This window comes from Miniopterus schreibersii (genome assembly GCF_964146895.1).
Source record: "Miniopterus schreibersii genome assembly, chromosome: 13".
Lineage (NCBI taxonomy): Eukaryota > Metazoa > Chordata > Mammalia > Chiroptera > Miniopteridae > Miniopterus > Miniopterus schreibersii.
Genome location: NC_138113.1, coordinates 52,803,845 through 52,824,932, shown reverse-complemented (window position 1 = coordinate 52,824,932; position 21,088 = coordinate 52,803,845). Strand labels below are relative to the sequence as shown.

Genomic DNA, 21,088 nt, shown 5'->3' with positions numbered 1-21,088 from the left:
GAGAGGGTGACTCTCAGGCTTGACCCTGGAGAGATCCTGTGCCTTCTACCCATGGGTCTAGATTTTCAGGGACCCCAGTCAGTGGTTCTTCTCCTTGGAAAGAACAAAGGGGAGAGTACCAGGAAGGCCTCCCCATGGCAGGGAGTGGGGGTTTGGTGCAAGTGGTGGGACCTGACTGCACTGCTCTGTACTGCTCTCTCCAGGAAATCTCTGGAATCCTGAGCGAGGCTCCCAGAGCTGCGGCCAAGAGGACAGGAGGGTGGGGGCCTGAGTAGGGTTCCCGGTTTTGGAGAAAAAGATTTACACGTGGGCTTCTCAGCATGTCTTAAAAGTCAGGAAGGGGAAAATGTTCTTTAACATCAGGAAGTAAGAATAATAAGGACTTGATTTTTAGGAGCCACAATGACACTCTATCATCCTGCCAGCTGACAATACGCCACTCTACAGACTGGAATTGGGGCAGGAAGTTTGCAGTCTGCACCCAGAGGCCAGCCCCCTTCCCCGTAAAAAATCCAGAGGGGAGCTTGGTTTCCTGGGACCAGCCAGCTGGAGGATGGCGGGACCTCCACTGCAGGCCGAACTGCATGCAGGTCCCGCCAGGAGAGCCGTCCTCCCGCTTCCCCTTTATTTCCCTTAACTTACTGACTCCAGATATTTTAAACGGTTTGTTTACGGCGCTGCTGGAGGCGGCACAGTGAACTCTCACGGGCCGGGGGCGGCGGGGAATTTCCCGGCACCGACTGCAGGTCTGCAGCCTCCGCGCCGCCGGAGCGCCCGGCGAGGTCAAAGTGGCTCCTGGGCCCCAAAGAGCGCGCGGGCCGGGGCGGGCGGCGGGAGGTGCGCCCGGCGGCCCGCTCGGCATCCCCCGCGCGGCGCGGCGCCAGCCCCTCCGCCCGGCTCGCTCGGCCGCCCCGGAGCCGCCGGGGTCGGGCGGGCGGCGAGGGTGCGGGGAGCGGGGCGGCGCGGCCTGCGGGCGCCGCGGGACCCCGAGGGGCGGCGCGGGGAGCGCAGGGGCGCGCGGGCGGGCGCGGCGCGGGGCTCCGGGTGCGCGCGCCTCGGCCTCGCCCGCGCACACGCGCCTCCCTGAGGAGAAAGAGGCGGCGGGCGGCGCGGAGCGCGGCGGCGGGGGCAGCGGGCCGGGCCGCCGCGGGGCGGGGAGGAGGAGGAGGAGGAGGAGGGGCGGGCGCGGCGGCGGCGCGGCGAGCTCGCCGCTCTCCCGAGTGTGCCTGCGCGCGAGCCGGCGAGCGGGTGAGTGTGGCCGCTGCTGCCCAGCGGGCCAGCGTCAGGGGCGGGGGCGCGAGAGCCGGGCCGCGGGGGGGGAGGGGGCGGCGGCGGCGGCCCCGGCGCGCCTGGGATGCACCTTGAGCGCCGCTTCTCGTTGCAGCGCGCGGGCGGCCCCAGCCTCGGCGGTGGCGGCGGCGCTGACACCGACCCCGACACCTCCCACCATGGACAGCTTCGACTTAGCCCTGCTCCAGGAATGGGACCTCGAGTCGCTGTGGTGAGTCCGCGCGCCGGCGGCCGGGGCGGGCGGGCGGGAGGGAGGGAGCGCCGGGGCGGGGGGGCGCCGCGGCGGCGGGAGCCTCACCTGGGCCGGGGGCTGCGTGCGCCGTGGGGGTGGGGTGGGTCCCGGCGCCCGCCGCCCCCGCTGCTTCCTGCCGCCCGCGGGTGGGTGCGCGGCCGCCTGCGGGTCTTCTAGCCCCCCTTCCAGTCTCCTCTACCCCGGTGCTGCCCCCCCCCACTCCCCCAGCCTAGGGGCCGGGGATCTGGGGAGCCAGGGGCAGAGCGCAGCCATGGAGAGAAAAAACCAGAACCGATTTCTAGGAGGTGTCACTAGTGCCCGGATCCACCCTTCGACCCTTAGCCCCTCTCTCCCTCCCCTCCCTCCCCGGAGCCCCCTCCCTCCGAGAGCCTCGGGTTCACACCGGCGGCCCCCTGGAGTAGCGAAGTGCCCTTAGAGGATGCTCGGGCCACTGCCAGCCGGCTCCGGGTCTGGGCGGCCGCGTCCTCTCTGCCCCTCCCACCCACTCCCACCCGAGACAGAAGTGAGCGCCAGGGCAGAGGGCGAGTGTTTCTCCGTGCGGGAATTCCAGAGGCCTCGGCCCGGGGAGACTCATTTCCTCGAGGTCCACAACCCCTTCGGGCCCTTTCTGCACCCCTCTGCACCCCTCTCTGCGCGGCGGTCCTCCTCTGCCCCACTCCACCCACCCGCGCCGCGCGAGCCCCGGGCGCCGGCGGCCTGGGAGCCCTCCGGGGGCTGGGCTCCGGGTCTCAGCGAGAAGCTGCTGTAGGTAAATCGCCGCTAGAAGCAGTTTAATTCCGGTTGCGGGTGTTTTAAAAATCCCATTGGCTGCTTCACCCTCCTTCTTACCGCCCCCTCCCCCCATCGCCTAAACGTTTCCAACCAGCCCCATTCAGGTGGTAAAATTACTGCCTGCATATTATTCCTGGAGGAACTTGTGTTCTGTTTAATATTTACGGGAACGAACATCTGCTGAAACAAGCATATTAACTGCACTCTGTTCTGCCCCTGGTAATCGCTTATTGTAGAGCTGAGCTTTTTTTTTTTTTTTTTTTTTGGTTTAATTTCGTAAAGAGTTCACATGTGTCTACAACTCCAAGTGGTGTGCACATGAATATGCAATGTACAGTTTTAAAGCTAAACTGCTGTATGATTTATAGATCGTTGAGATGCTGTGTGGATGTATGTATATTTTCAGTGATTGTAGGTTTCTGGTGACTTTTATCTTTCTGAAGCCTGGTGCCACAAACTTGACACGGAGCTCGCGCGTTATGGAACAGTTTCTTATAAAATACCCGAGGATGGGCCCTAATGTAATAAAACTTTTATATGTTACACTGTGGAAAATTGGGAACTTCAAAGAGCCAGTGTAGAAAGAATATGAAACATGTTATTACTCTATAAAAGTTGCTAATTACTGTGTTGTTGCTCCCGGGGTAATTTCAGCCTTTCATTTACAGATACCTATTATTTTACAGGTTTACATTTAGGAATGTTGGTGTCTGGCACAAATTCAATAGGTTTCTAGATAGGAACTGTGCTTTAAAAGTGACTTTTGCGTTTAAGAGGCAGTTTTTCCATCATAGGGAAGGATTTATTGTTTTGGCATATTTTTATGCTGCTTGTCTGCTTGCTGATTCAAATGGAAGCCCCCTCATGATTTTTACGAGTAATATTTTGAAATATCAGCCATAATCTGTGGGCTTTTTCAGCACAGGGCCTCAGCCTATTTCCCTTTTCATCCTTAGTTCCCAGGTGAGTTACCTAGAGCACAGTTACACAATAAATATCTGTTGAGTTGACTTGAAATTTACGTTAGCTTTTAAAAGTGAAAAAAATTAATCATTTTCGTAAAAGTGCTATACATGCAGTCAGATTTTAATCAATGCATCAGTTTATCTTTGGCTTATGAAAGTGTACAGGCTACTTTCCTTACAATGTAGTAGGACAATTTGGCTTGACTGAGGGAGTCTTTTTCATTTGCAGATGTAAAAATTACACTTTACAAAAGCTGTAATATTTATGATAAAGATGAATCAAACACCTTGAGTATGCATTTTAACGTAGATGTTTTCTCAGTCATGGATGAATTTTTGGATAGTATTTTCTAACTCAATTACATGGTTTACTTTTAAGCTTGTATGTTTTTAAGTTTATGGTTGACTTTTAAGCTTATGGGTGATCCAGAATAACTAACATTTGTGTACTTTCTGCGTGTCAGATGTTTTCATATCCATTGCTTTCTTATTTGAATCTCATAACAATCTTAGAGGTGGCAAGTGGTAGTAGTCCCATTTTATAGGCAAGGAAGTGGAGGCTTTGAACTGTAAAGTGACTTTACTGAGACTATAAAACAAACGGACATTTGGTGAACACTTACCATTTACCAGATACTGTTCTAAGTATATTATGTGTATTAACTCTGTTCTAAATACATTACATGTTTTTAGCTCATTTAATCCTCAAAACAACCTTAGGAAGCAAGTACTATTATTCTTCTCATTTTACAGATTGGGAAACTGAGGGTGGGGAAGATCAGGTCATTTGCCCAAGGTCATGCATCTAGAACTGGAGGACATATATTCAGAGTAGGCATTAATTTCAAAGCTCAGTTTCCCGATTTCAAATCCAGTGTGTTTTCTGCAATACTGCAAATGTCTCCTACTTTGCGAGGGCAGCTCTCTGAAATTAATTGAAAAACAAAATTTTGATGGACTGGATTTAAGGTTTTGTTAAAATATGAAAGAAAGAGAAGGTCAGAGCCCTAAGTTATATTGAAAAATTTGAAACAAAATACCAAGATTTAGGAAAGTATACCTATTCTATATGAATTAACTTATTATATATTTAAAATATATACAAGTTTAACATAAACATGTGCATAATATGAATATATAAATTCAAAATAAAGACCACTAAAAACTTCTTCCTTTAATCCATCTTAGAAAAATACTTTTCTTTGGAGAGGGTGGGGGAGGTATAGGTTAATGGAAAAAAGAATGGCATTTTAATCCCTAACACTTTTTTTCTAATTGGTGGGCATCATTTTCGAGTAAAACAAATTGGAGCCTGTTAGTTATGACTATAGTTTTGAACCTGAGCTAGCTTAGTGTTGTTGTGGTCACAGAAAGTGTCCCCAGATATCTGTATAGACAATATGAAGAGAAAAGCTCAGTATTGTGGAATGTAATCACTATAGACAATTAGCTGATAATTCAAGAACCATCTCCTCTGCCTCCTTACACACTCCCCCCCACCCCGAAATGCCTATATATATTTGACCTCCAGATAGCTGTTTCAGCATTTCATTTAAGCCATCCCTTGAAGTTGAGAAGAAATTTCTACCTCCAATTCCATTTCCCATTTCTGATTTGAAGCAAGAGTGGACAATTTGGAGCAAGGTGAAGACATTCATTCTCACCAGCCCCACAGCTCTTCATCTGCAGAGCTGAATCCCTGGAGAGTTTGGGATTCATTCAGCTTGCAGGGGCAGATACCCAGAGGAGCAATGCCTCTTCCCAGCCTCCCACTCCATCCCTCCTGCTCTTTTCCCTGCTCCCACCAGCTTTTTATCAGCTGCGGGACCTGTAAGCCATTCCTCAGGGCCTTTAAAATAATGACCATCCCTTTTAACGGGCTAACTGTTGCTTTTACTCACTTAACAAATATTTATTGATCATCTCTTAAGTACAAGACCTTGTGCTGGTTGCTGTAGGGGATACAAAGATGAATGAACCATGGGTTGGTATGTTACTGTCCAGTAGGGGAATGAGAAGGGTGAGAAAGGAAGTTTTCAACATTTTTTATTCAGAAGACAGAAAGACCACACTTGGGACTGGGATGGGTGGTGGAGGAGGGAAAGAGGAAAAATTGAGTTGTGTTTTTTTTTTAAAAGGTTTCCACGGAAAAGGTGGCCTTTGAACTAAGCTTTGGAAGATGAATGGAATTTTTACAGGCGGTGGGGGTGGGGGTATTGACAGGACATAGAGGCATCTTGGGCAAAGAAAGAGCTTGAACAAAGGCTTTCATGGTGCTTCTAAAAGATCTTTTCATGAATCATGGTAGAGTTACCTACACCAAGTATTTTAAAGATGCAGAACTCTGTAATCATAAGTTGCTTTCTGTGAATGAGAAAAGTTTTCCAAAGTGAACTTGGTCAAAATTGGATTGGATTTAACCTCCCTTAAATATAAATACATTTTAGTTATTGGGGAGAAAGTCTATTGAAATACAGTAGTAAATATTCAGATTCCTCTTTATAGCCCCTCCCCTCAATAGCTTCACATAGGCTAGGATCCATTTAGTTCTGTTCAAATATGCATTATACTTTATATTCTTTCAAATTTGAACCTTTGAAGTTGTAATTAATGGATATTTTATGCTCATTAATTTGTTCAATTCCATAAGCATTCATAGAGTATTAGGCGTAAGGGATAGGTGCTGTAGAGCAGTGGCTTTCCAGTGTTTCAGACCGTGACTCACAGTAACAAATACCTTACACATTGCACCCACTATGTTGGTGAACACACAGGCACATAACTGAAACGAAGTGTCATGAAGTTATACTTATAGGTACTATGTATGATGCACTTTGGCAATTTCTATTCTATTTCTTTTTAAAAAAATTTCCTATTAGTGGGTTTCAAACAAAACAAAACAAAACAAAACAGAACCAAACCCCACTGTAGGGCATGCAGAAGAAAGCAAGTTTGCAGGGAGCTTGTAGGAGAAGCCATATGCGTAAATATCTGTAAAAGCCGATCCTATTTCAGGGAGACCAGGGCACGTCCCCTTGAGAGGGGGAGACCTTCATGGTTAAGTGGCATTTGGCATGGATCCTGGAGATAGGAGTTCAGGAGGAGAAAATGGAAGGGAGGAAGGTCCATGTGGAGGGAAGACTGTGAATAGAAATCAGGGGAATGAAGTGTGGAGCCTGTGTGGTGAGAGAAAGCAGGGTGGGGATGGACTGCACCCCCAAAGGGGGAGGGGGCGAAGCACAGCACTCACAGCTTAGTCTCCCCGTGGTGCCTCCCCGTGGTGCCTCCTGACTCGCTTGGTTCTCTCATGTCAGCTTCTTCCAGGCCTCCCTGGGCAGGCTTCCTGGCCCTTCCTGGTGTCAGAAAACTGCCCCAGACTCTGATCTTGACCCTCAGGTGCCTCGATGCCTCCAACCCCACCAAAGCAAGCATTTGAAGGCCTACTGCCAGTTCCTTTTGTCAGTCCTTAGAGGCCAAAGCAGTTCACAAGGACACGAAGAGCAGAAGTGGAGGCTCCTGGTGATGGGACCACACCTTCACTTGGGGGAGCTGAGCCGGGCCTTAGGTCTACAGGGAGTGGTCTAGAGGAGCCATTTTCAACCTTTTTTATCTCATGGTGCACAAACTACTAAAATTCTGCAGCACACCAAAAAATACATATTTTTTGCCAATCTGGAAAAAAAAGGTGTAATATTGATTCATTCACATCAGACGGTTATGCTGTGTTGGCTAAAAAAAAAACAAAAAAACACAATTTTTTAATGACAATCTAAGGGAAAAGAGGTCAGTGCCCTTGACTAAATAGTCAGGTATATTGCATGTTTTAAAAATTCTTATGGCATGCCGGTGGAAAAATCACTGGTCTAGAATAGTGCAGTTGGTGGCACTCGCTCTCATTGGCTAAAGTGGCGGTGCGATTGGCTGCAGCGCTCTCCTTGGCCTAGAGCCGCAGAGCGCCCCAGAGTGTAGGAAAGGGTCTTAGTAGGTGTGGGGTGAATACAGGGAGTGAACAAAGGTAGGTTTACAGTTGTTGATAGGGGAAAATGTGTAATACAAGAATAAACTGTTCCATGCACTCACAACTGTAAACTTTCTTTTCCCACCCCCAGTATTTCCAGGAAGAGTGGCTTCCAGGCTTAGGGCCTGTGGGCTGCAGCCTTGATGGGGCTGGAGGCCACCATGGAGGAGGCAGGGATATGTGGATGGGAAGCAGTGAAGTGTTGGGGTCAAGGAGCCAAGTACTGTACCCACCCAGCGCCATAGGTGGTGTGTTTTGGAGCAAGCCAGGTGGGGAGACTGGTTAATTCAGGGCACCGAGGACTCGAGTTGGACTGGGGGCCCCCAGGCTAACAGGGAGGATGTACGTTGGGTGTGCAGATGGGTTTAACCAAATGCCTCCTGATGACGCTGAGGATGAGTATTGCGTGTGGGGAAACGATTCCTTCCTGTGTTCCAGATTCTCTCTTGTGAAAATGTAGGAGGCTTATAAAATGCTACGAATCTATTTTGGGAGAATATCCCTCCAAACCAGAGTGGGTCTAATCAATGACATTTTAGGTTTAGAACTTGAACTGAGGCCCTTTGGCACAATATTGATTCAAGTAACAGATGAGGGGGAAAATTCTCATAAAATGGAATGCAAGATTTTTTTGTGTATAAATGGAATTTGTAACCTGGAATAAGTTTGCCTGTTTAAATTTTCTTTATTTTGGGAACAGAGCCTTGGTGGCAAAATCAAGGCCATAAAAGATGATTTTAATATCATTTAATGGTAACATAATGTTTCCTTGTTTTATTTCAAAGTGAAATCCATAAAACTTATATTCAGTGTTGCCTGTTCCTTTTTGTCTGAGAATTTAATTGAGGTTTCTGAATTCAACTGGCTCCAACCTTGCTTTCTGTTTGGCCCTGGGCAGCTCAAGATTTTTCTCATTTCCTATTCTCAGTCTTGGTTTAATCACTTATAAAATGACAGCACTTTTACTGGTCTACCTCATAAGGTTGTGATGTTAAGTAATAAAAATGTCAATTGCTTTGTGAACGCCTAATGTAGTTCTTTTATACCCTTTGCTTTCCTAAAAAAGCGCCTCTTTATCATAAACAAGGAAGGATACAGAAAGGCCACGTTGGGTCAGGTCATCCATCTGGTGCAGAGTTCTGTCCCTGGCGATGGGACCCAGGAACATTTTTAAGTAGAGACTGGTAGTTTTTCTTAGTTGTACACCAGAGTCTAGCAGACAAATATGCCCTTGCTTATGGTTATACTACTAACATATGTAGATATATTAACCATTACATAATCTTTGATGTTTCACTGAGAATGTATTGAATTACTACCCATTACATCAAATGACTTCATTTGGCACTGTGGGCCTCATTAAATTATGTCAGGCTAATCATAATTTAGTTTCAATAGAAACAAAATACATAGCTACACCAGGGTAGGAGGATACCACACCGCCCAAGAAAAGGAAATGGGTTGAGTCTATGGAAACTAACACCTGGGGACAGGAGAGGGGCCCTCAGAATGTTTGAAGGAGTTGGGAAGGAGGAATAGAGCTATTCTGGGTTGCTCAAGGGCACAGGGAAGATGTGTGTGTGGGGGTGACAGGATCTAACCGTGATGCGACACCCTCTGTTTTAGAGGTAACAATTAGTTGTCTCTAGGAGGCTGTCGACCCCCCGCTGGGTACTTTCTGGAAAGAGATTCCTGGGTAAGTGGACCAGCAGCAGTAAGTTATCTCTGAGAGTCCTCCACCTTCACAGTTCTACGATCATTCCAATCATAGGGTTGCAGGATCAAAGAGTGCAGAAGTCATTAATTGTGTGTTCTTGTGTCTCTTCCGCTTTGTAATTTCTCCACTCCCATGTGGAGAAAGGCAGAGGGACTTAAACTTCACAGAATTCCTTCCCAGGAGGTTCACGGTTGGCTGAGGGAAACAAAAATGTCTGTAATTTGGAGACCCCACTAACATAGCAACTCAGTTTAGAGTTATGCGCTTAACTTGATGCTGAATTTTTTTTTTCTTTTCCTTTTTATGGACAGGAAATTGGTTTTCAAAAATCCTCTAGAGTGCTATAATGTGAGTCTGTCTTACTTAAATTTTTCTTGTCACACCTGTACTGTTTACCTGAGTTATGAAGTGACAGAACAAATTTTCTGTCAGCGTTTATTGAAACGTTAATTAGTTACCTGGCAATTTAGATAGAAAAAGGCTTTATTCTAGTATATCCTCGCCAGTTATGGGAAATAACCTGTTTATGTTTTCAAATTTCAAAATATATTTGTTTTTATAGAAAATACATTGTAAGGAAGAAGAGACCCAGGGCTTAGAAAACTGTTTTGAGGGTGTAGGTGAGTATATTCTCTATATTAACTGTCCCCAGGCCAGTGCTTCCCAAACATTATTGTGCATCCATGTAATGTAGGGGTCTCGATAAAATGCTTATTATGGTTGAGTAGGTCCAGGGTAAGGCTCTGATTCTGCATTTCTGATCAGCTCCCCTGTAATATTGCTGGTCCATAGGCCTAACTTTGAGTAGCAAGAATTAAAGGGATAAAACTGCCTTTGAAAAAGAAGCTCTTTCAAAATACTTTCTTTTTTCCTCTTTATTTTGGGGCGGCTTTGTATAATAACATTACATTTCCATAATGCCAGGAGGTTACAGATAGATGCAGCATTTGTTTTATTTTTGTGCATCTTTCTGATGAGTGAGGGGGTGGTTAATTGTATCCTAGTGGGGATATAGTGGGAAATAAAACCTATATAAACCAAGTTTGTAATAAATAGGCTAATCACTTTTTACAGCTTTACAGTTCTCGTCAATCCTTCAAAGGCTGCATCTCTCTCATGAGAGGATTCTGAGTAACGGATGGCCTTACAGACACGTCTGGATTTGTCAGGAATCTCACAATAGCTCCCGTAGGTGCCCAGGGCTCAGACCAAATGTCTGTCTTCTCTCTCCCAGCCATTCTCTCTTTGGGAGGGAGCTGGGGGTGGGGTGGAGGTAGGGGAGGTGGCATTGGTGTGGGATGGGGGGCAGCTATTTGCAGAATTACTGCACTACCCTGTGGCCATAGCTGCAAATTGCAACTTTTCTTGTGTCCTAGGAGAAATCACAACTTAGCTCTAAGTGGAACCAACATCAAGTGTCAGGCATCTCAGTTTTGGACCTTTCCCAGGACTGCCAGCCACCCTCTCCCTCAGCCCTTAAAACAGTGCCCTAAGTCAATCAGGTGGTCAGACTGAGCTGCAGTTCCGGTGTTTAATTTCCAGTCTTATTTCATTAGAAAAATATGTGCAGACAGGACTGATTATGTGAGTAAATATAGCACAATTGATTTTGAATGTGCTGTGATATTGGCAGGAAGTTTATTTGCTTTATCTGCTTAATGAGGATTTGTGTGTGTGTATGTGCATGCGTGCGCACATGCACACACATCACACGCACACTTCTGTTCTCTGAGATGGGCAAAGAAGACAGTTGCTAACAAGAGAAAGCCAGCCAGATTTGGTTTAAACAGTTATGACTATTTCAGATTTGAAAAGATAGCTAACTTTTCAGGAACTGTGGTGACCAGTTGAAATCCTGCAGCCTTGGGATACTTGTGAGGAAGTACTTGCAATAGTTTTTAGCCCATTATTTGGAGCAGTGCTTTTCATTTGTGCTTCTGGTGGCCATACTATTGCCGTATACATCACAATCCATTCTGTTTTCTAATTGTACTTAGCCATTTCTTGTGATCTGCACCGTTATGTTCCACTGATTTAACTTTTCCCTCATGTTGGGAGGAGAGAGGGAGACTGTTGCCCTCAAGCATGGAGGCAGGTTAGGCCCATAGCGAGGAAAACAATGTTTGGTTGTTGCTTTGGTTTGCACTAGTGTCATCAAATTCATGCATTTTCTTCACATTGGAGAAAACATTGTGTTGGCTATCAATATATGGTACAAAGAATGGAGTAGTCAGGTGATTTACACAACTCTTGGGGGGGAAAAAAGGACTCTCAGAGTCAGCAGTTTGCTCTGGTGGGTCCTAAGAAACAAAAATCCCTTTCTGTTCCTTATGGGAAGAAAAACAAATACCAACAGTTGACGATGGTCAGTTAAATTCTGCACTTTGGTTACGTTACTTAGGTTTTTGGCCTTGACTGAGAAGATAGGCCGTCGGCATGGCCCTGCCTGCTCCCTTTCATGTCAGACATATTCCACGGCAGCGAGCTGAGGTGGAGAGTACCCTTGGAGGTTGAGGACTTCACCTCAGGCTGAGAGGTATCTTTACTGACCGTGGACTCTGCAGTTTACTGACATAGAGGCTCAGCATCCAGAATGTTTGGCCCTCCACTTTCTGAAGTGTTCTGCTCACTCCCTCTCCTAGTCCATAGCCATGGTGGATTCACCTGTTGGCAGGTGTAACTTTAGAGACCCTGTGAGCAAAATATATGCACATCTGTCATATACTGCAACGTCAGCAGTAACGGGAAGAACGTATTACTGCAAAGAGCATCCATATATAAGAGCCTTCTCTTTTGGATGTAAAATCAGATGGTTTACTATTTTACGGTGGTATACCAGTTGAACCCCTAGCAGTGTAACTGTCTCGGAGGGGAACTTCAGCCTGGCCTTTGTTGTTGGCTCAGGTTAGCGTGATGCAGGTAAAGTCTGTGCTGTGCCTGAGCACCACTGATCATCTGCCACTGTGGGATATTTGGAGCTCCGGACAGATGTGTGCAGAGCCTGCTGAGTCTTTCCGCCGCTCGGCTGGTGCCACGTGGACTCCCGTATTTGTGTTCATTGAAGATGGATCCTCCCCCAGAATATGGCATGGCCTCTTCTGAGAACTACACCTTTTAGACAACTGTCCTTTAGAGTGTTTGTCCTTTAATAAGTAGAGTTTAATCTTTTAGTATGCGCAGAATACCTGAGAAAAGTCTTGCATGGGAAAGCTGGTGAATTTTGCCTATACCTAGCCACCTTTCCTTCCCCCTCCCGCTCTTCAACTTGAATTAAAACTCCAAGGCTGAGTTAACAAGTTCTGAGTATGAAAATTAAATATTTATAGTCTAAAAAAGGGGTATAGTATTTTAGTTTCTAATATTTAGGTAGATAATTAGTTACATACATTAATTTCTATTTTCCTTACTCTTATCCCTCAGCAGGACAAAAGTAGTATTTTAAAGTCCTAAAATATTATATCCAGTACTGTAAAACAGTATTGATGCTTTAAGGTGCTCTTTGTAACTTCTTCCTCTAGATTTATAAGTTTCTGGGTTGAGATGAACAACTATTAATTGAGCCAGAAAGGAGTGAATAGACTACCTTTCTAGTTCTTGATGTGTTTATACTTTAGTCTGGAACAGGTTATTTCAAATAGTATCTGTAGAGTTTTACGTGCTCTAATAGGAAATCCTGATGAGTACATAAAAGGGTACCCTACCTAGTATGCAGTTTTCAGGAAGAGTTCCTGGGGAGAGTAACACCTATTTTGAGTTTCAAAGGATGAATTGGAGTTAGGCTGGGAGCAGGATGGGTGTGATAGGTGCAATAATGTCAACAAAGGTGAATTGTTGGGAAAAAAAAAAAAAAGCATGTTATGTACGATAGCAATGACATGGGGACACGGGTAAGTTGCAGGCCTGGAGCATTAGAGGTAGGGAGGGACAGAAGAGGAGGTGGAGGCCCAGGGGCTAGGCCTTGGGGGGCCCTGCATCGCATTCCAAGGATCTTGAACATTTCCCAGTAGGTGATGGCCTGCTATTGAGGGCTCCGAGCAGAAGAACACAGCGGTGGCATTTGCATGTTATTATTTATAGAAGGCGTTTTCCGTGGATGAATCTGGTGGCTGGGGGATCGGGAGGTCAGGCCGGGATTGATGGTGCTTAGCCCAGGCCAGTGAGGATGGAGAGGACGGGAGGGATTAGAGCGGTGTTTAGGGGATGACATTGGCAGAACTTGCTGATTGACTGGGTGGGGGGAATGAGGGAGGGTGAGGGGCCAAAGGTGCTTTTAGAATATTCCACCTGCGGGCTGAGGTGGGGAATGGAGGAGGAACGGCTGAGTGGGGAGCATAAAATGTTTGGATTTAAATATGTTGCTTTGAAGTGCCTGTGGGCATCCAGGTGAAATTGCCTGCAGAAGGTTTGCTGCATGAAAACGACGTTTAGGAAGGAAGCTCGGACAGAAATAAAGATCTGGGAGTTATCAACATACAGGTGCTGGTGACAGCTGGGAAATTAATTGGGCAAGATTATCCAGGAAGAGTGAGAGAATGAGGAGTGGGCTGAGGACACGGGGAGGGCAGTGAGAGGGAAAGCAGTTCATGAGGGAGGTTGAGAAGAAGTGGCCGGGAGGGCGGAGACTGCGAGAGAATGGAGTCTGCGCCCACCTCACGTGGCAAGGTGGAGGTGGCCTGTGGAGCTGGCAGCGGGGGTGAGAGCATGAATGGGAGGCGAGGGAGTGGAGACTAAGTGCCCTCACTCTCCAGAGGAAAGTCTCAGAGGAGGAAGTGGGGGGGCCAGGCCTGCAATTAGAGCAAGAGCATGTGGGTGGTTATAGATGCAGATATGTTGGGTCGTGGAGACTTTTAAAACACATCTGTGAGTGCTCTGGCCAGTGTGGCCCAGTTGGTTGGGTGTCCTCATGTGCACACAAAGGTTGCGAGTTCAGTTTCTGGCCAGGGCACATGCCCAGGTTTCGGGCTCGATCCCTGGTAGGGGGCACGTAGGAGGCAGCTGACCCACGTTTTACATAGTTTCTCCTTCTCCCTTCCTCTCTCTTTAAAAATCAATTAAAAATATTTTTTAAAGAAATCTGTGAGAAATGGAAGTTTCAGGGAATGGAACCACAGAGAAGAGGGTAGCCTCAAGTATTAGCCTCTGAAATGTCAATGATAAGTGTTTCATAGATATTTTTGAATTGGTGACTAATGAATGGAAAATTCTGCGTAAGCCACTTTAGCATAAATTTATGTCATACCATCCATAATTTAATTAGAGTGTTTATAGAAGTAGTTTTGAGTCAGAAGTAATTGGATGAGGCTACAGAGCCAGGAAAAATTAGTGGACTTTTCTAACTGTGGACTATTTAAATGGACTTAAAAAAAATTGCTTTCAGACACACAAGACTGACAGTTGGGTGCCCCAGGATGTTCTGACATTTAATGGCAGTAACTCCTTGGAAGGGCACTTAGCCCATCTGGTTGAAGGGTTTCTTAGTGTTTCTTATATGTAAGGAAGCGTAGTGAGCCCTTTACCTGTACCCTGTCTCATTTAATCTGCATAACCTGGGAGGTAGGTTCTAACATGCACAGTAACTTGCCCAAAGGCCCACAGCTAGTACGTGTCCCACTGGGGTTTTACCCAGCAGTCCGGCTCTGGAGTCTTTACACGTGGCCACAATCTTATGAGAATCTTCTCTCCATGACAGAGTTGTAGGGCATGAGTTCTGAGGTCCCTTCCAACCTCAAAATATTTATGATTATATGTACATTATATATATATGGTCTCCAACATGTGAAGTATGTGTGGAAAAACATCTTGAGGTTTACCTTGGGCTCTTTAACTTAGGATGAATAATATACAGTGTTCAAATTATTCCATGCTTTGGACCAGTGGAATTCAAATGAAACAGGCTTTACTGTGCAAGGATTGCCTGTAACTCACTGTCATTTAGGTAGTGCTTTTTGTCAGTATTTAAAATGCATAAAATGTTCATAGATACACTGTATATCTTCTCTTAATTGTATACTCATGAAATCACTAATTTGACAGGTATTACATGTGAAGAAAATGGTAACAACTGTTTACTACAGCTGGCCAAATCTACCTAAGTGTAACTTTATTAACAATAATAACTACCTATGAGAGTAATCTGAAGTTAAGGTGATTCTTTTTCAGGTACATTATCTTGCATTTTTGTTTGGTTGGTTGGTTTGGGTTTTTTAGTTTCTATAGTCTCTTCTAGCTCTATGACTGATTCTATAAGAAGTGTTTCTTTGATGACATGAAAGAGTAAATGGGCTTAATTTATGCCACGAGATATTTGGGTAGAGTAAAATTAATAGCTTCTTGGCTTAAAGAATCGTGACACATTGAAACCCATGACAAGAATAACTTCAAATATTGTCTTTAAGTATTCTTGAGACTAAGACAGATTTTAAGATAGGTAAAAAAAACTGCTTGGCTGAATTCCAGAAAGATACCATTTGATAATGGGAAGGGAAAGGGGTTTGGGAATAGCATGCAGTGGGCCTGTCTGTGATTTATTAGGTGTGTTACCTTAATCAAGTACTTAACCTCTCCGAGCTTCAGTTTCCTTAAGTATAAAGTGGAGGTGTAATGCCTATGCCACTGATTTGTTATGAAGAATAAATGAGATAATAAACATAAATAGCCTGGCCCATAGTAGGGCCTCAGAATATGGTAACTTTATTACTAACTCTTCTTTCCCCTTTCCTGGTTACTTCATGTTTTGATTAGCAATTATATTCAATGGTTATATCCAGTCTGTTGCTTAAAACATATTCAGAGGTATATGTGAGTCACTTTTTCAGTTTATATCTTTTTTAAAAACTCATATATTTTTTTCTCACTCTGGTCTTGTGTTTATTTAATGGCTATAGCAGACGGTTATGGAGGATAGTCCAATACTTTCTTCCGTTGTACACAAGGATTCATTCTTAATGACTTCACAATCCTCCTCAGAGCTGATATAATGAGCTCTGTGCACTGTAGGTGCTAAGAAGTATTTTAAAACATCATTATATGTATTTTAATTGAAATAAAACAATTAAAACAGCCCTTGAAAATTGGTGAAGCCATTATGTTATTAAATTGTTTAGTTTAAGTGACCTTAGGAGTAACAACTTTTGATAGCTCAAATGAAAAAATTTCTAGTAATTTTTTTCTGGCAGTAACAAACTGAGGTCCCCTCCATTTCAGATGGATGGCTGTACTTTGACTTTCTATCTCTACTTTGATCCATGCCCATATGCTTGCTCCTCAGTTTCTGGACTTAGAATGACCCCAGATTTTCCAGTTGGATGACAGCCCACTGTGGTCTTGGTACAGTGAACTAAGTCATGGATTCATTGTTTCTATGGACCTGGGTGCTTTCCATTGTCTTGATTCCCTTCTCTTATCACTGCATTAATTGCTGATGCAGAACACAGGATATCTTTACATCAAATCACTTGATTCTGGCACACCTGGAAATGAGTCATTACATATTTCTTTCATATTGAATTGTGAAGTCATCATCCCTGGATGGTTATTTATGACATCTGTCAGGTACATGAAAACAACGGGTGTGTGTGTGTGTGTGTGTGTGTGTGTGTGTGTGTGTGTGTGTGTTAAATGTTAGGGTTGCAGTTTGTGTGAGTCGGCTGTCAGGCAATTCTGTGTAATAAACAACCTCCAGATCTCAGAGACTCATCGTTTCCAAGTGTAGTTCTTGTCCATGTGGCATAGTAGTTGAAGGTCAGCTATACTCTGGTGTCTTTTTTGTCCTAGGACCCAGACTGACAGAGTGCACCTTTTTGGAATATGCCATTCTCTTGGTGGAGGGAAAAGGGGGCCTTTGCTGGGAGGGGCAGATGTCATATGGCTCCCATTTCATTGGCCTAGTAAGTCACAAGGTCCAGCATGACGTCAGTAGGGTGGGGAAATACCTTCCTTTCACAAAGCAGTACTGCAAGTAGCCTGGTGACCACCTGGGTGCATATCCTTCTAAAGGGAGGGCAGTGGAAAATGGAGAACCATGGTACAGTGTACTGTGCAGTTAATCATATTTTTAAATTAAAGAAAACTAGCAAGATTTACAAAAGAGTGTATGGAACTGCCTGGTAGCATGTTCTTTTTTTTTTTTTTTTTAGTATGTTTTTATTGATTTTAGAGAGAGGAAGGGAGAGGGGGGAAGATAGAAACATCAGTGATGAGAGCGAGTCATTGATTGGCTGCCTCCTGCACACCCCCTGACTGGGAATTGAACCCTGACTTGGGTGATGCTCAACCACTGAGCAACACCAGCTGGGTGGTAGCATGTTCTTCTATAGAATAGTTCTGCCATTGGCCAGTGGTTTTCTTTTTACTGTTTTGAATTTTCATTGCAAAAAGGGGGACTGATGAAAAGTGTCCATGGTATAGGCTTTCAATATTAGGGAAATTGTTTTTTAAAAGTATGTGTTTATTTAATGTTTCATTTCTAAACAATTTGCCCTCACCATGTAAAGCATAATACTGTAATTCAATTATTATGTCCTGATTCTTGAATTAATGATTTTGCTTGTTATTGACTAATTAGGATTAAATTGTGAATGAAGAGCAAAATCTATACATATATTGGAAGGGAATCAGACAATACATTACCTGCTTTACAGAAAAAATAGCTCTTATTAATGTTTTCTTTAACCAAACCTTTACTTATAACTTGAGCCCAGTTTCAATTTTTGAAATAATTTAAACAACAAAAGATGTGGGAACCTATAGATACATAGGGAATGATAACTGACCATTGATATGAATGAATGAATTTGTTAGTTTATTGAGGTAGAGGGTATGAAAGGAGTTTGCTGGAATTTAGAAGGATCTCAGAATTTAGGCTTACCCTTGGCCTGCTTTGTGCCTTACGGATTTAGAGTAGGCAGGGTCTATATTCAAGTCTTCAGAAAAGTAATATAATCCTTTTCTGAAACATAGGACACTATTCCTTTCTGTGTATGTTTGGTTTGTATTACCTATATAAACACTCAATATTGTTGGAATCAGATATCACTTTTTTGTGAATTCTAATGAAGTTGATAAAGGAAACAATACTGTGAAGTGCTTAATGTTGTTTAAAATCTCTGGGAGACTGGACCAAAGTAAAAACGTAAACTAAATAAGTGAAAATGTAGTCATTACTTTCTAGTTTGTATGAGCATCACGATGCAGTATTTTGAATTGACTGCAACTGCTATAAAGTACTCTGAAGAAAACCCTTAGAGGAGAATTAAAACTTGAGCAGATTAGCGTTCTTCAGTGGGTCTAACAGAAGCTTTTAGTGCTTCAAACTGTTTTCTAATTCTCATCACTTAACCTTCATGACTATATTAACAAAAGTATCTTTCCATGTTTTCTAGAATTGTTCCTATACCAAGAAACATTTCTCTTACCCAAATATCATAGTTTAAAAAAAGCTAAAGTAAATTCAGAATATTATATTCTCTATAGTTAGGTTGAGATTAATGACATTAAAAGAGCAGTATTTTTAGTTGCTAGTAATTATCTGGTGATGGAAATATGAATCATTGATATTTTTACATTTTATTTTGTACATTGATCTTGCATCCTGCAACCTTGCTGAATGTATTTGTTAGTCCTAATAGTTGTGAGAGTGTGCGTGTGTATGCATTGCTCAGGGTTTTTTATATACAAGATCATGTCACCTGTGAATAGAGATAGTTTTGCTGCTTCCTTTCCAATCTGGATGCCTTTTCTTTTTCTTGCCTGATGGGCCTGTGAGAGCACCAGAACAGTGTTAAGTAGCAGTGGTCAAGGCAGATGGACATCCTTTGCTCATTCCCTGTCTTAGGAGGAAAGCCTTCAGTCATTCACTTTACATATGTTATCTGTGGGTTTTCATAGGTTTTACCAGGTTGATGAAGTTGCTCTCTATTTCTAGTTGGTTGAGTGTTTTTATCATGAGAGTATTTGATTTTGTCAAAGGCCTTCTCTGTATCTAAGATGGTCATGTGGATTTTTTAGTCCTTTAGTCTATTAATATGGTTTGTTACATTGACTGATTTTTGTATGTTGAACCAACCTTGCATTCCAAATATCTCACTTAGTCATGGTGTATAATCTTTTACACACTGCTGGATTCATTTTGCTGGTACTTCGTTCAACGACTTCTTTTGAAAACAGACTTTTTCTGAATCTTTTTCTTTGCTATTAGAAGCTCATGAACACTGGAGAAAAAAACAAAGGAACATGACTTTCCCAGGACTCCCCCCTGGAAATATGGAAGCTTCATTTCTGCACATACACTCTGAATGACTGACCTTTAAGTGATAATTAGATTTCAAAATTCCCACATAATGTTATTTATTATATGACACATTCAGATTTTAGGTTTCGGCCTGTGCAAATCACTCAATTTTTTTTAGATTAGTTTCCTAATCACTAAACAGGATTATAAGAAGCAAATAAAATATGGCATGTGAATGTGCTCATAAGATATTACATGATGGTAAGATATACTTGTTCAGCCCTAGCAGGATTTGCTCAGTGGTTAGAGCATCGGCCCACAGACTAAAGCGTCTTGGGTTCAATTCCGGTCAAGGGCATGTACCTCAGTTGCAGGCTCGATCCCAGGCCCCTGTCAGGTTGTGTGCGGAAGGCAACCAATCGATGTGTGTGTCTCTCTCTTTCTCTCCCCCTACCACTCTCTCTTGAAAGCAATGGAAAAAAAATCTTTGGGTGAAGATTTAAAAAAAAAAAAGATATAGTTGTTTATATAAGTATGTGAACATAATTATTCAGCACAAGGGTCACAAATTCAGATACATTCTGGACCAAGAAGTAACAATTGGATGTGATGGGGCTTGTAGCCAGTTGGAAGATCCAGAACTTTGCTTACTACATTCAAATTCAAAGTGAAAAAACACACACCAATAAAACGAACAAAATACACCCCAACCCCCACTGTCCTGGCCAGACATCACACATCTGTTTCCTCTGTGGGACCTCTGACTCTGAAAGGCCAGCTAGAAAAGTTGCCTTTTAATAGAATGGCCCATTTAATATATTTCCTGGACTTGAATTGTTACCTGGATTATCCCATTGACATTATAATAAAAAGAACCACTGTCTTGTTTTTCTCACCATTACTTTCTATCAGGTATATGAATTCCTATGACAGTACAGCAATATGCTTCATAATTCTCACAGACCAGCTATGGGATAGGTAACGCTTTTCGTGGTTTCCTTAACAAATAAACAGAAAGTCAGAACTTGTGTTTTCTTAGCATCCTGGTATTTGAAAGATCGATTTCTGTAGTTTTCTAACTACAGTAAGTCAAGTGCTGATATCTTGAAACCTGTGTAGGAGGTTCTTTTGGAGCAAAAGGTAACCCACCATCTGCACAATATTTGCCAAGTAGCCCAGCCACAGCAGTGTCTGTGGCTCAGCTTACCAGTTCTCCTCGGCCAGCAGGACCTAGTCATAGCAATGCACGGCCCTAAGTATTGAGCTCCTACTCTGCACAAAGTATAATGCTGTCTCGGAACACAGGAAAAGTACTGTGGCCCCCTGCTGCAGAGAAGCATGAAATCTGGTTGGAGAGAAACTAGTGTCCATAAAACAGCCCTAGAAGCTGGAGTCATAGACTCTTAGCTCTGTTTGTAGGGAACCTTGGAGATCGTCTCTCCAGCCCAGGTCCCTCATTTCACAGCAGGGAAGACCAATACCTACAACTAAATGTTAGTCTAGGGGGTCCCCAAATCTAGCTGCTTTTCAGAATCACTGGGGATCCAGAGTCTCTGGGATTAGGGGACCAGAAATTTATATTGAGGTACAAAAGACCCACAGTCCTGCGTGATTCTGACACAGCCAGTTTGCTTAATGTATTTGGGAAAAGTAACAGGCTGTGAGTGGTTTTGGAGTTCAGGGTATAGGGAACTTAGTGAAAGGGCGTGATGAAGGGCTTGCATGTTGCAGGAAAGGGTAGTAGGACTGAGGTGGACTAGGAAGGCTGGGGATAGGGGAGTAACTGATGAGGGCATGGAGCTGAGAATTGGCATGGCCAAGGCAACGAGAAAGATGTTTTACATCA

At 43.9% G+C, this 21,088-nt stretch overlaps 1 protein-coding gene across 6 annotated transcripts in view; it reads left to right on the top strand.

Moving 5' to 3' along the window:
- Window positions 1-669: 669 nt before the first annotated feature.
- AFF3 (ALF transcription elongation factor 3) overlaps window positions 670-21,088 on the top strand; it is a 472,487-nt gene continuing 452,068 nt past the window's right edge. For 2 of the 6 annotated variants that reach the window (XM_081156102.1, XM_081156098.1), the window contains exons 1-2: window positions 670-746; window positions 1,385-1,501. In XM_081156102.1, the coding sequence (XP_081012228.1) occupies window positions 1,449-1,501 (53 nt within the window). In that variant the 5' untranslated portion in view covers window positions 670-746; window positions 1,385-1,448. Of the gene's footprint in view, window positions 747-1,171; window positions 1,249-1,384; window positions 1,502-21,088 lie in introns of those variants that run through there. The other 4 variants (XM_081156101.1, XM_081156099.1, XM_081156097.1 and 1 more) reach the window with 3 other exon arrangements.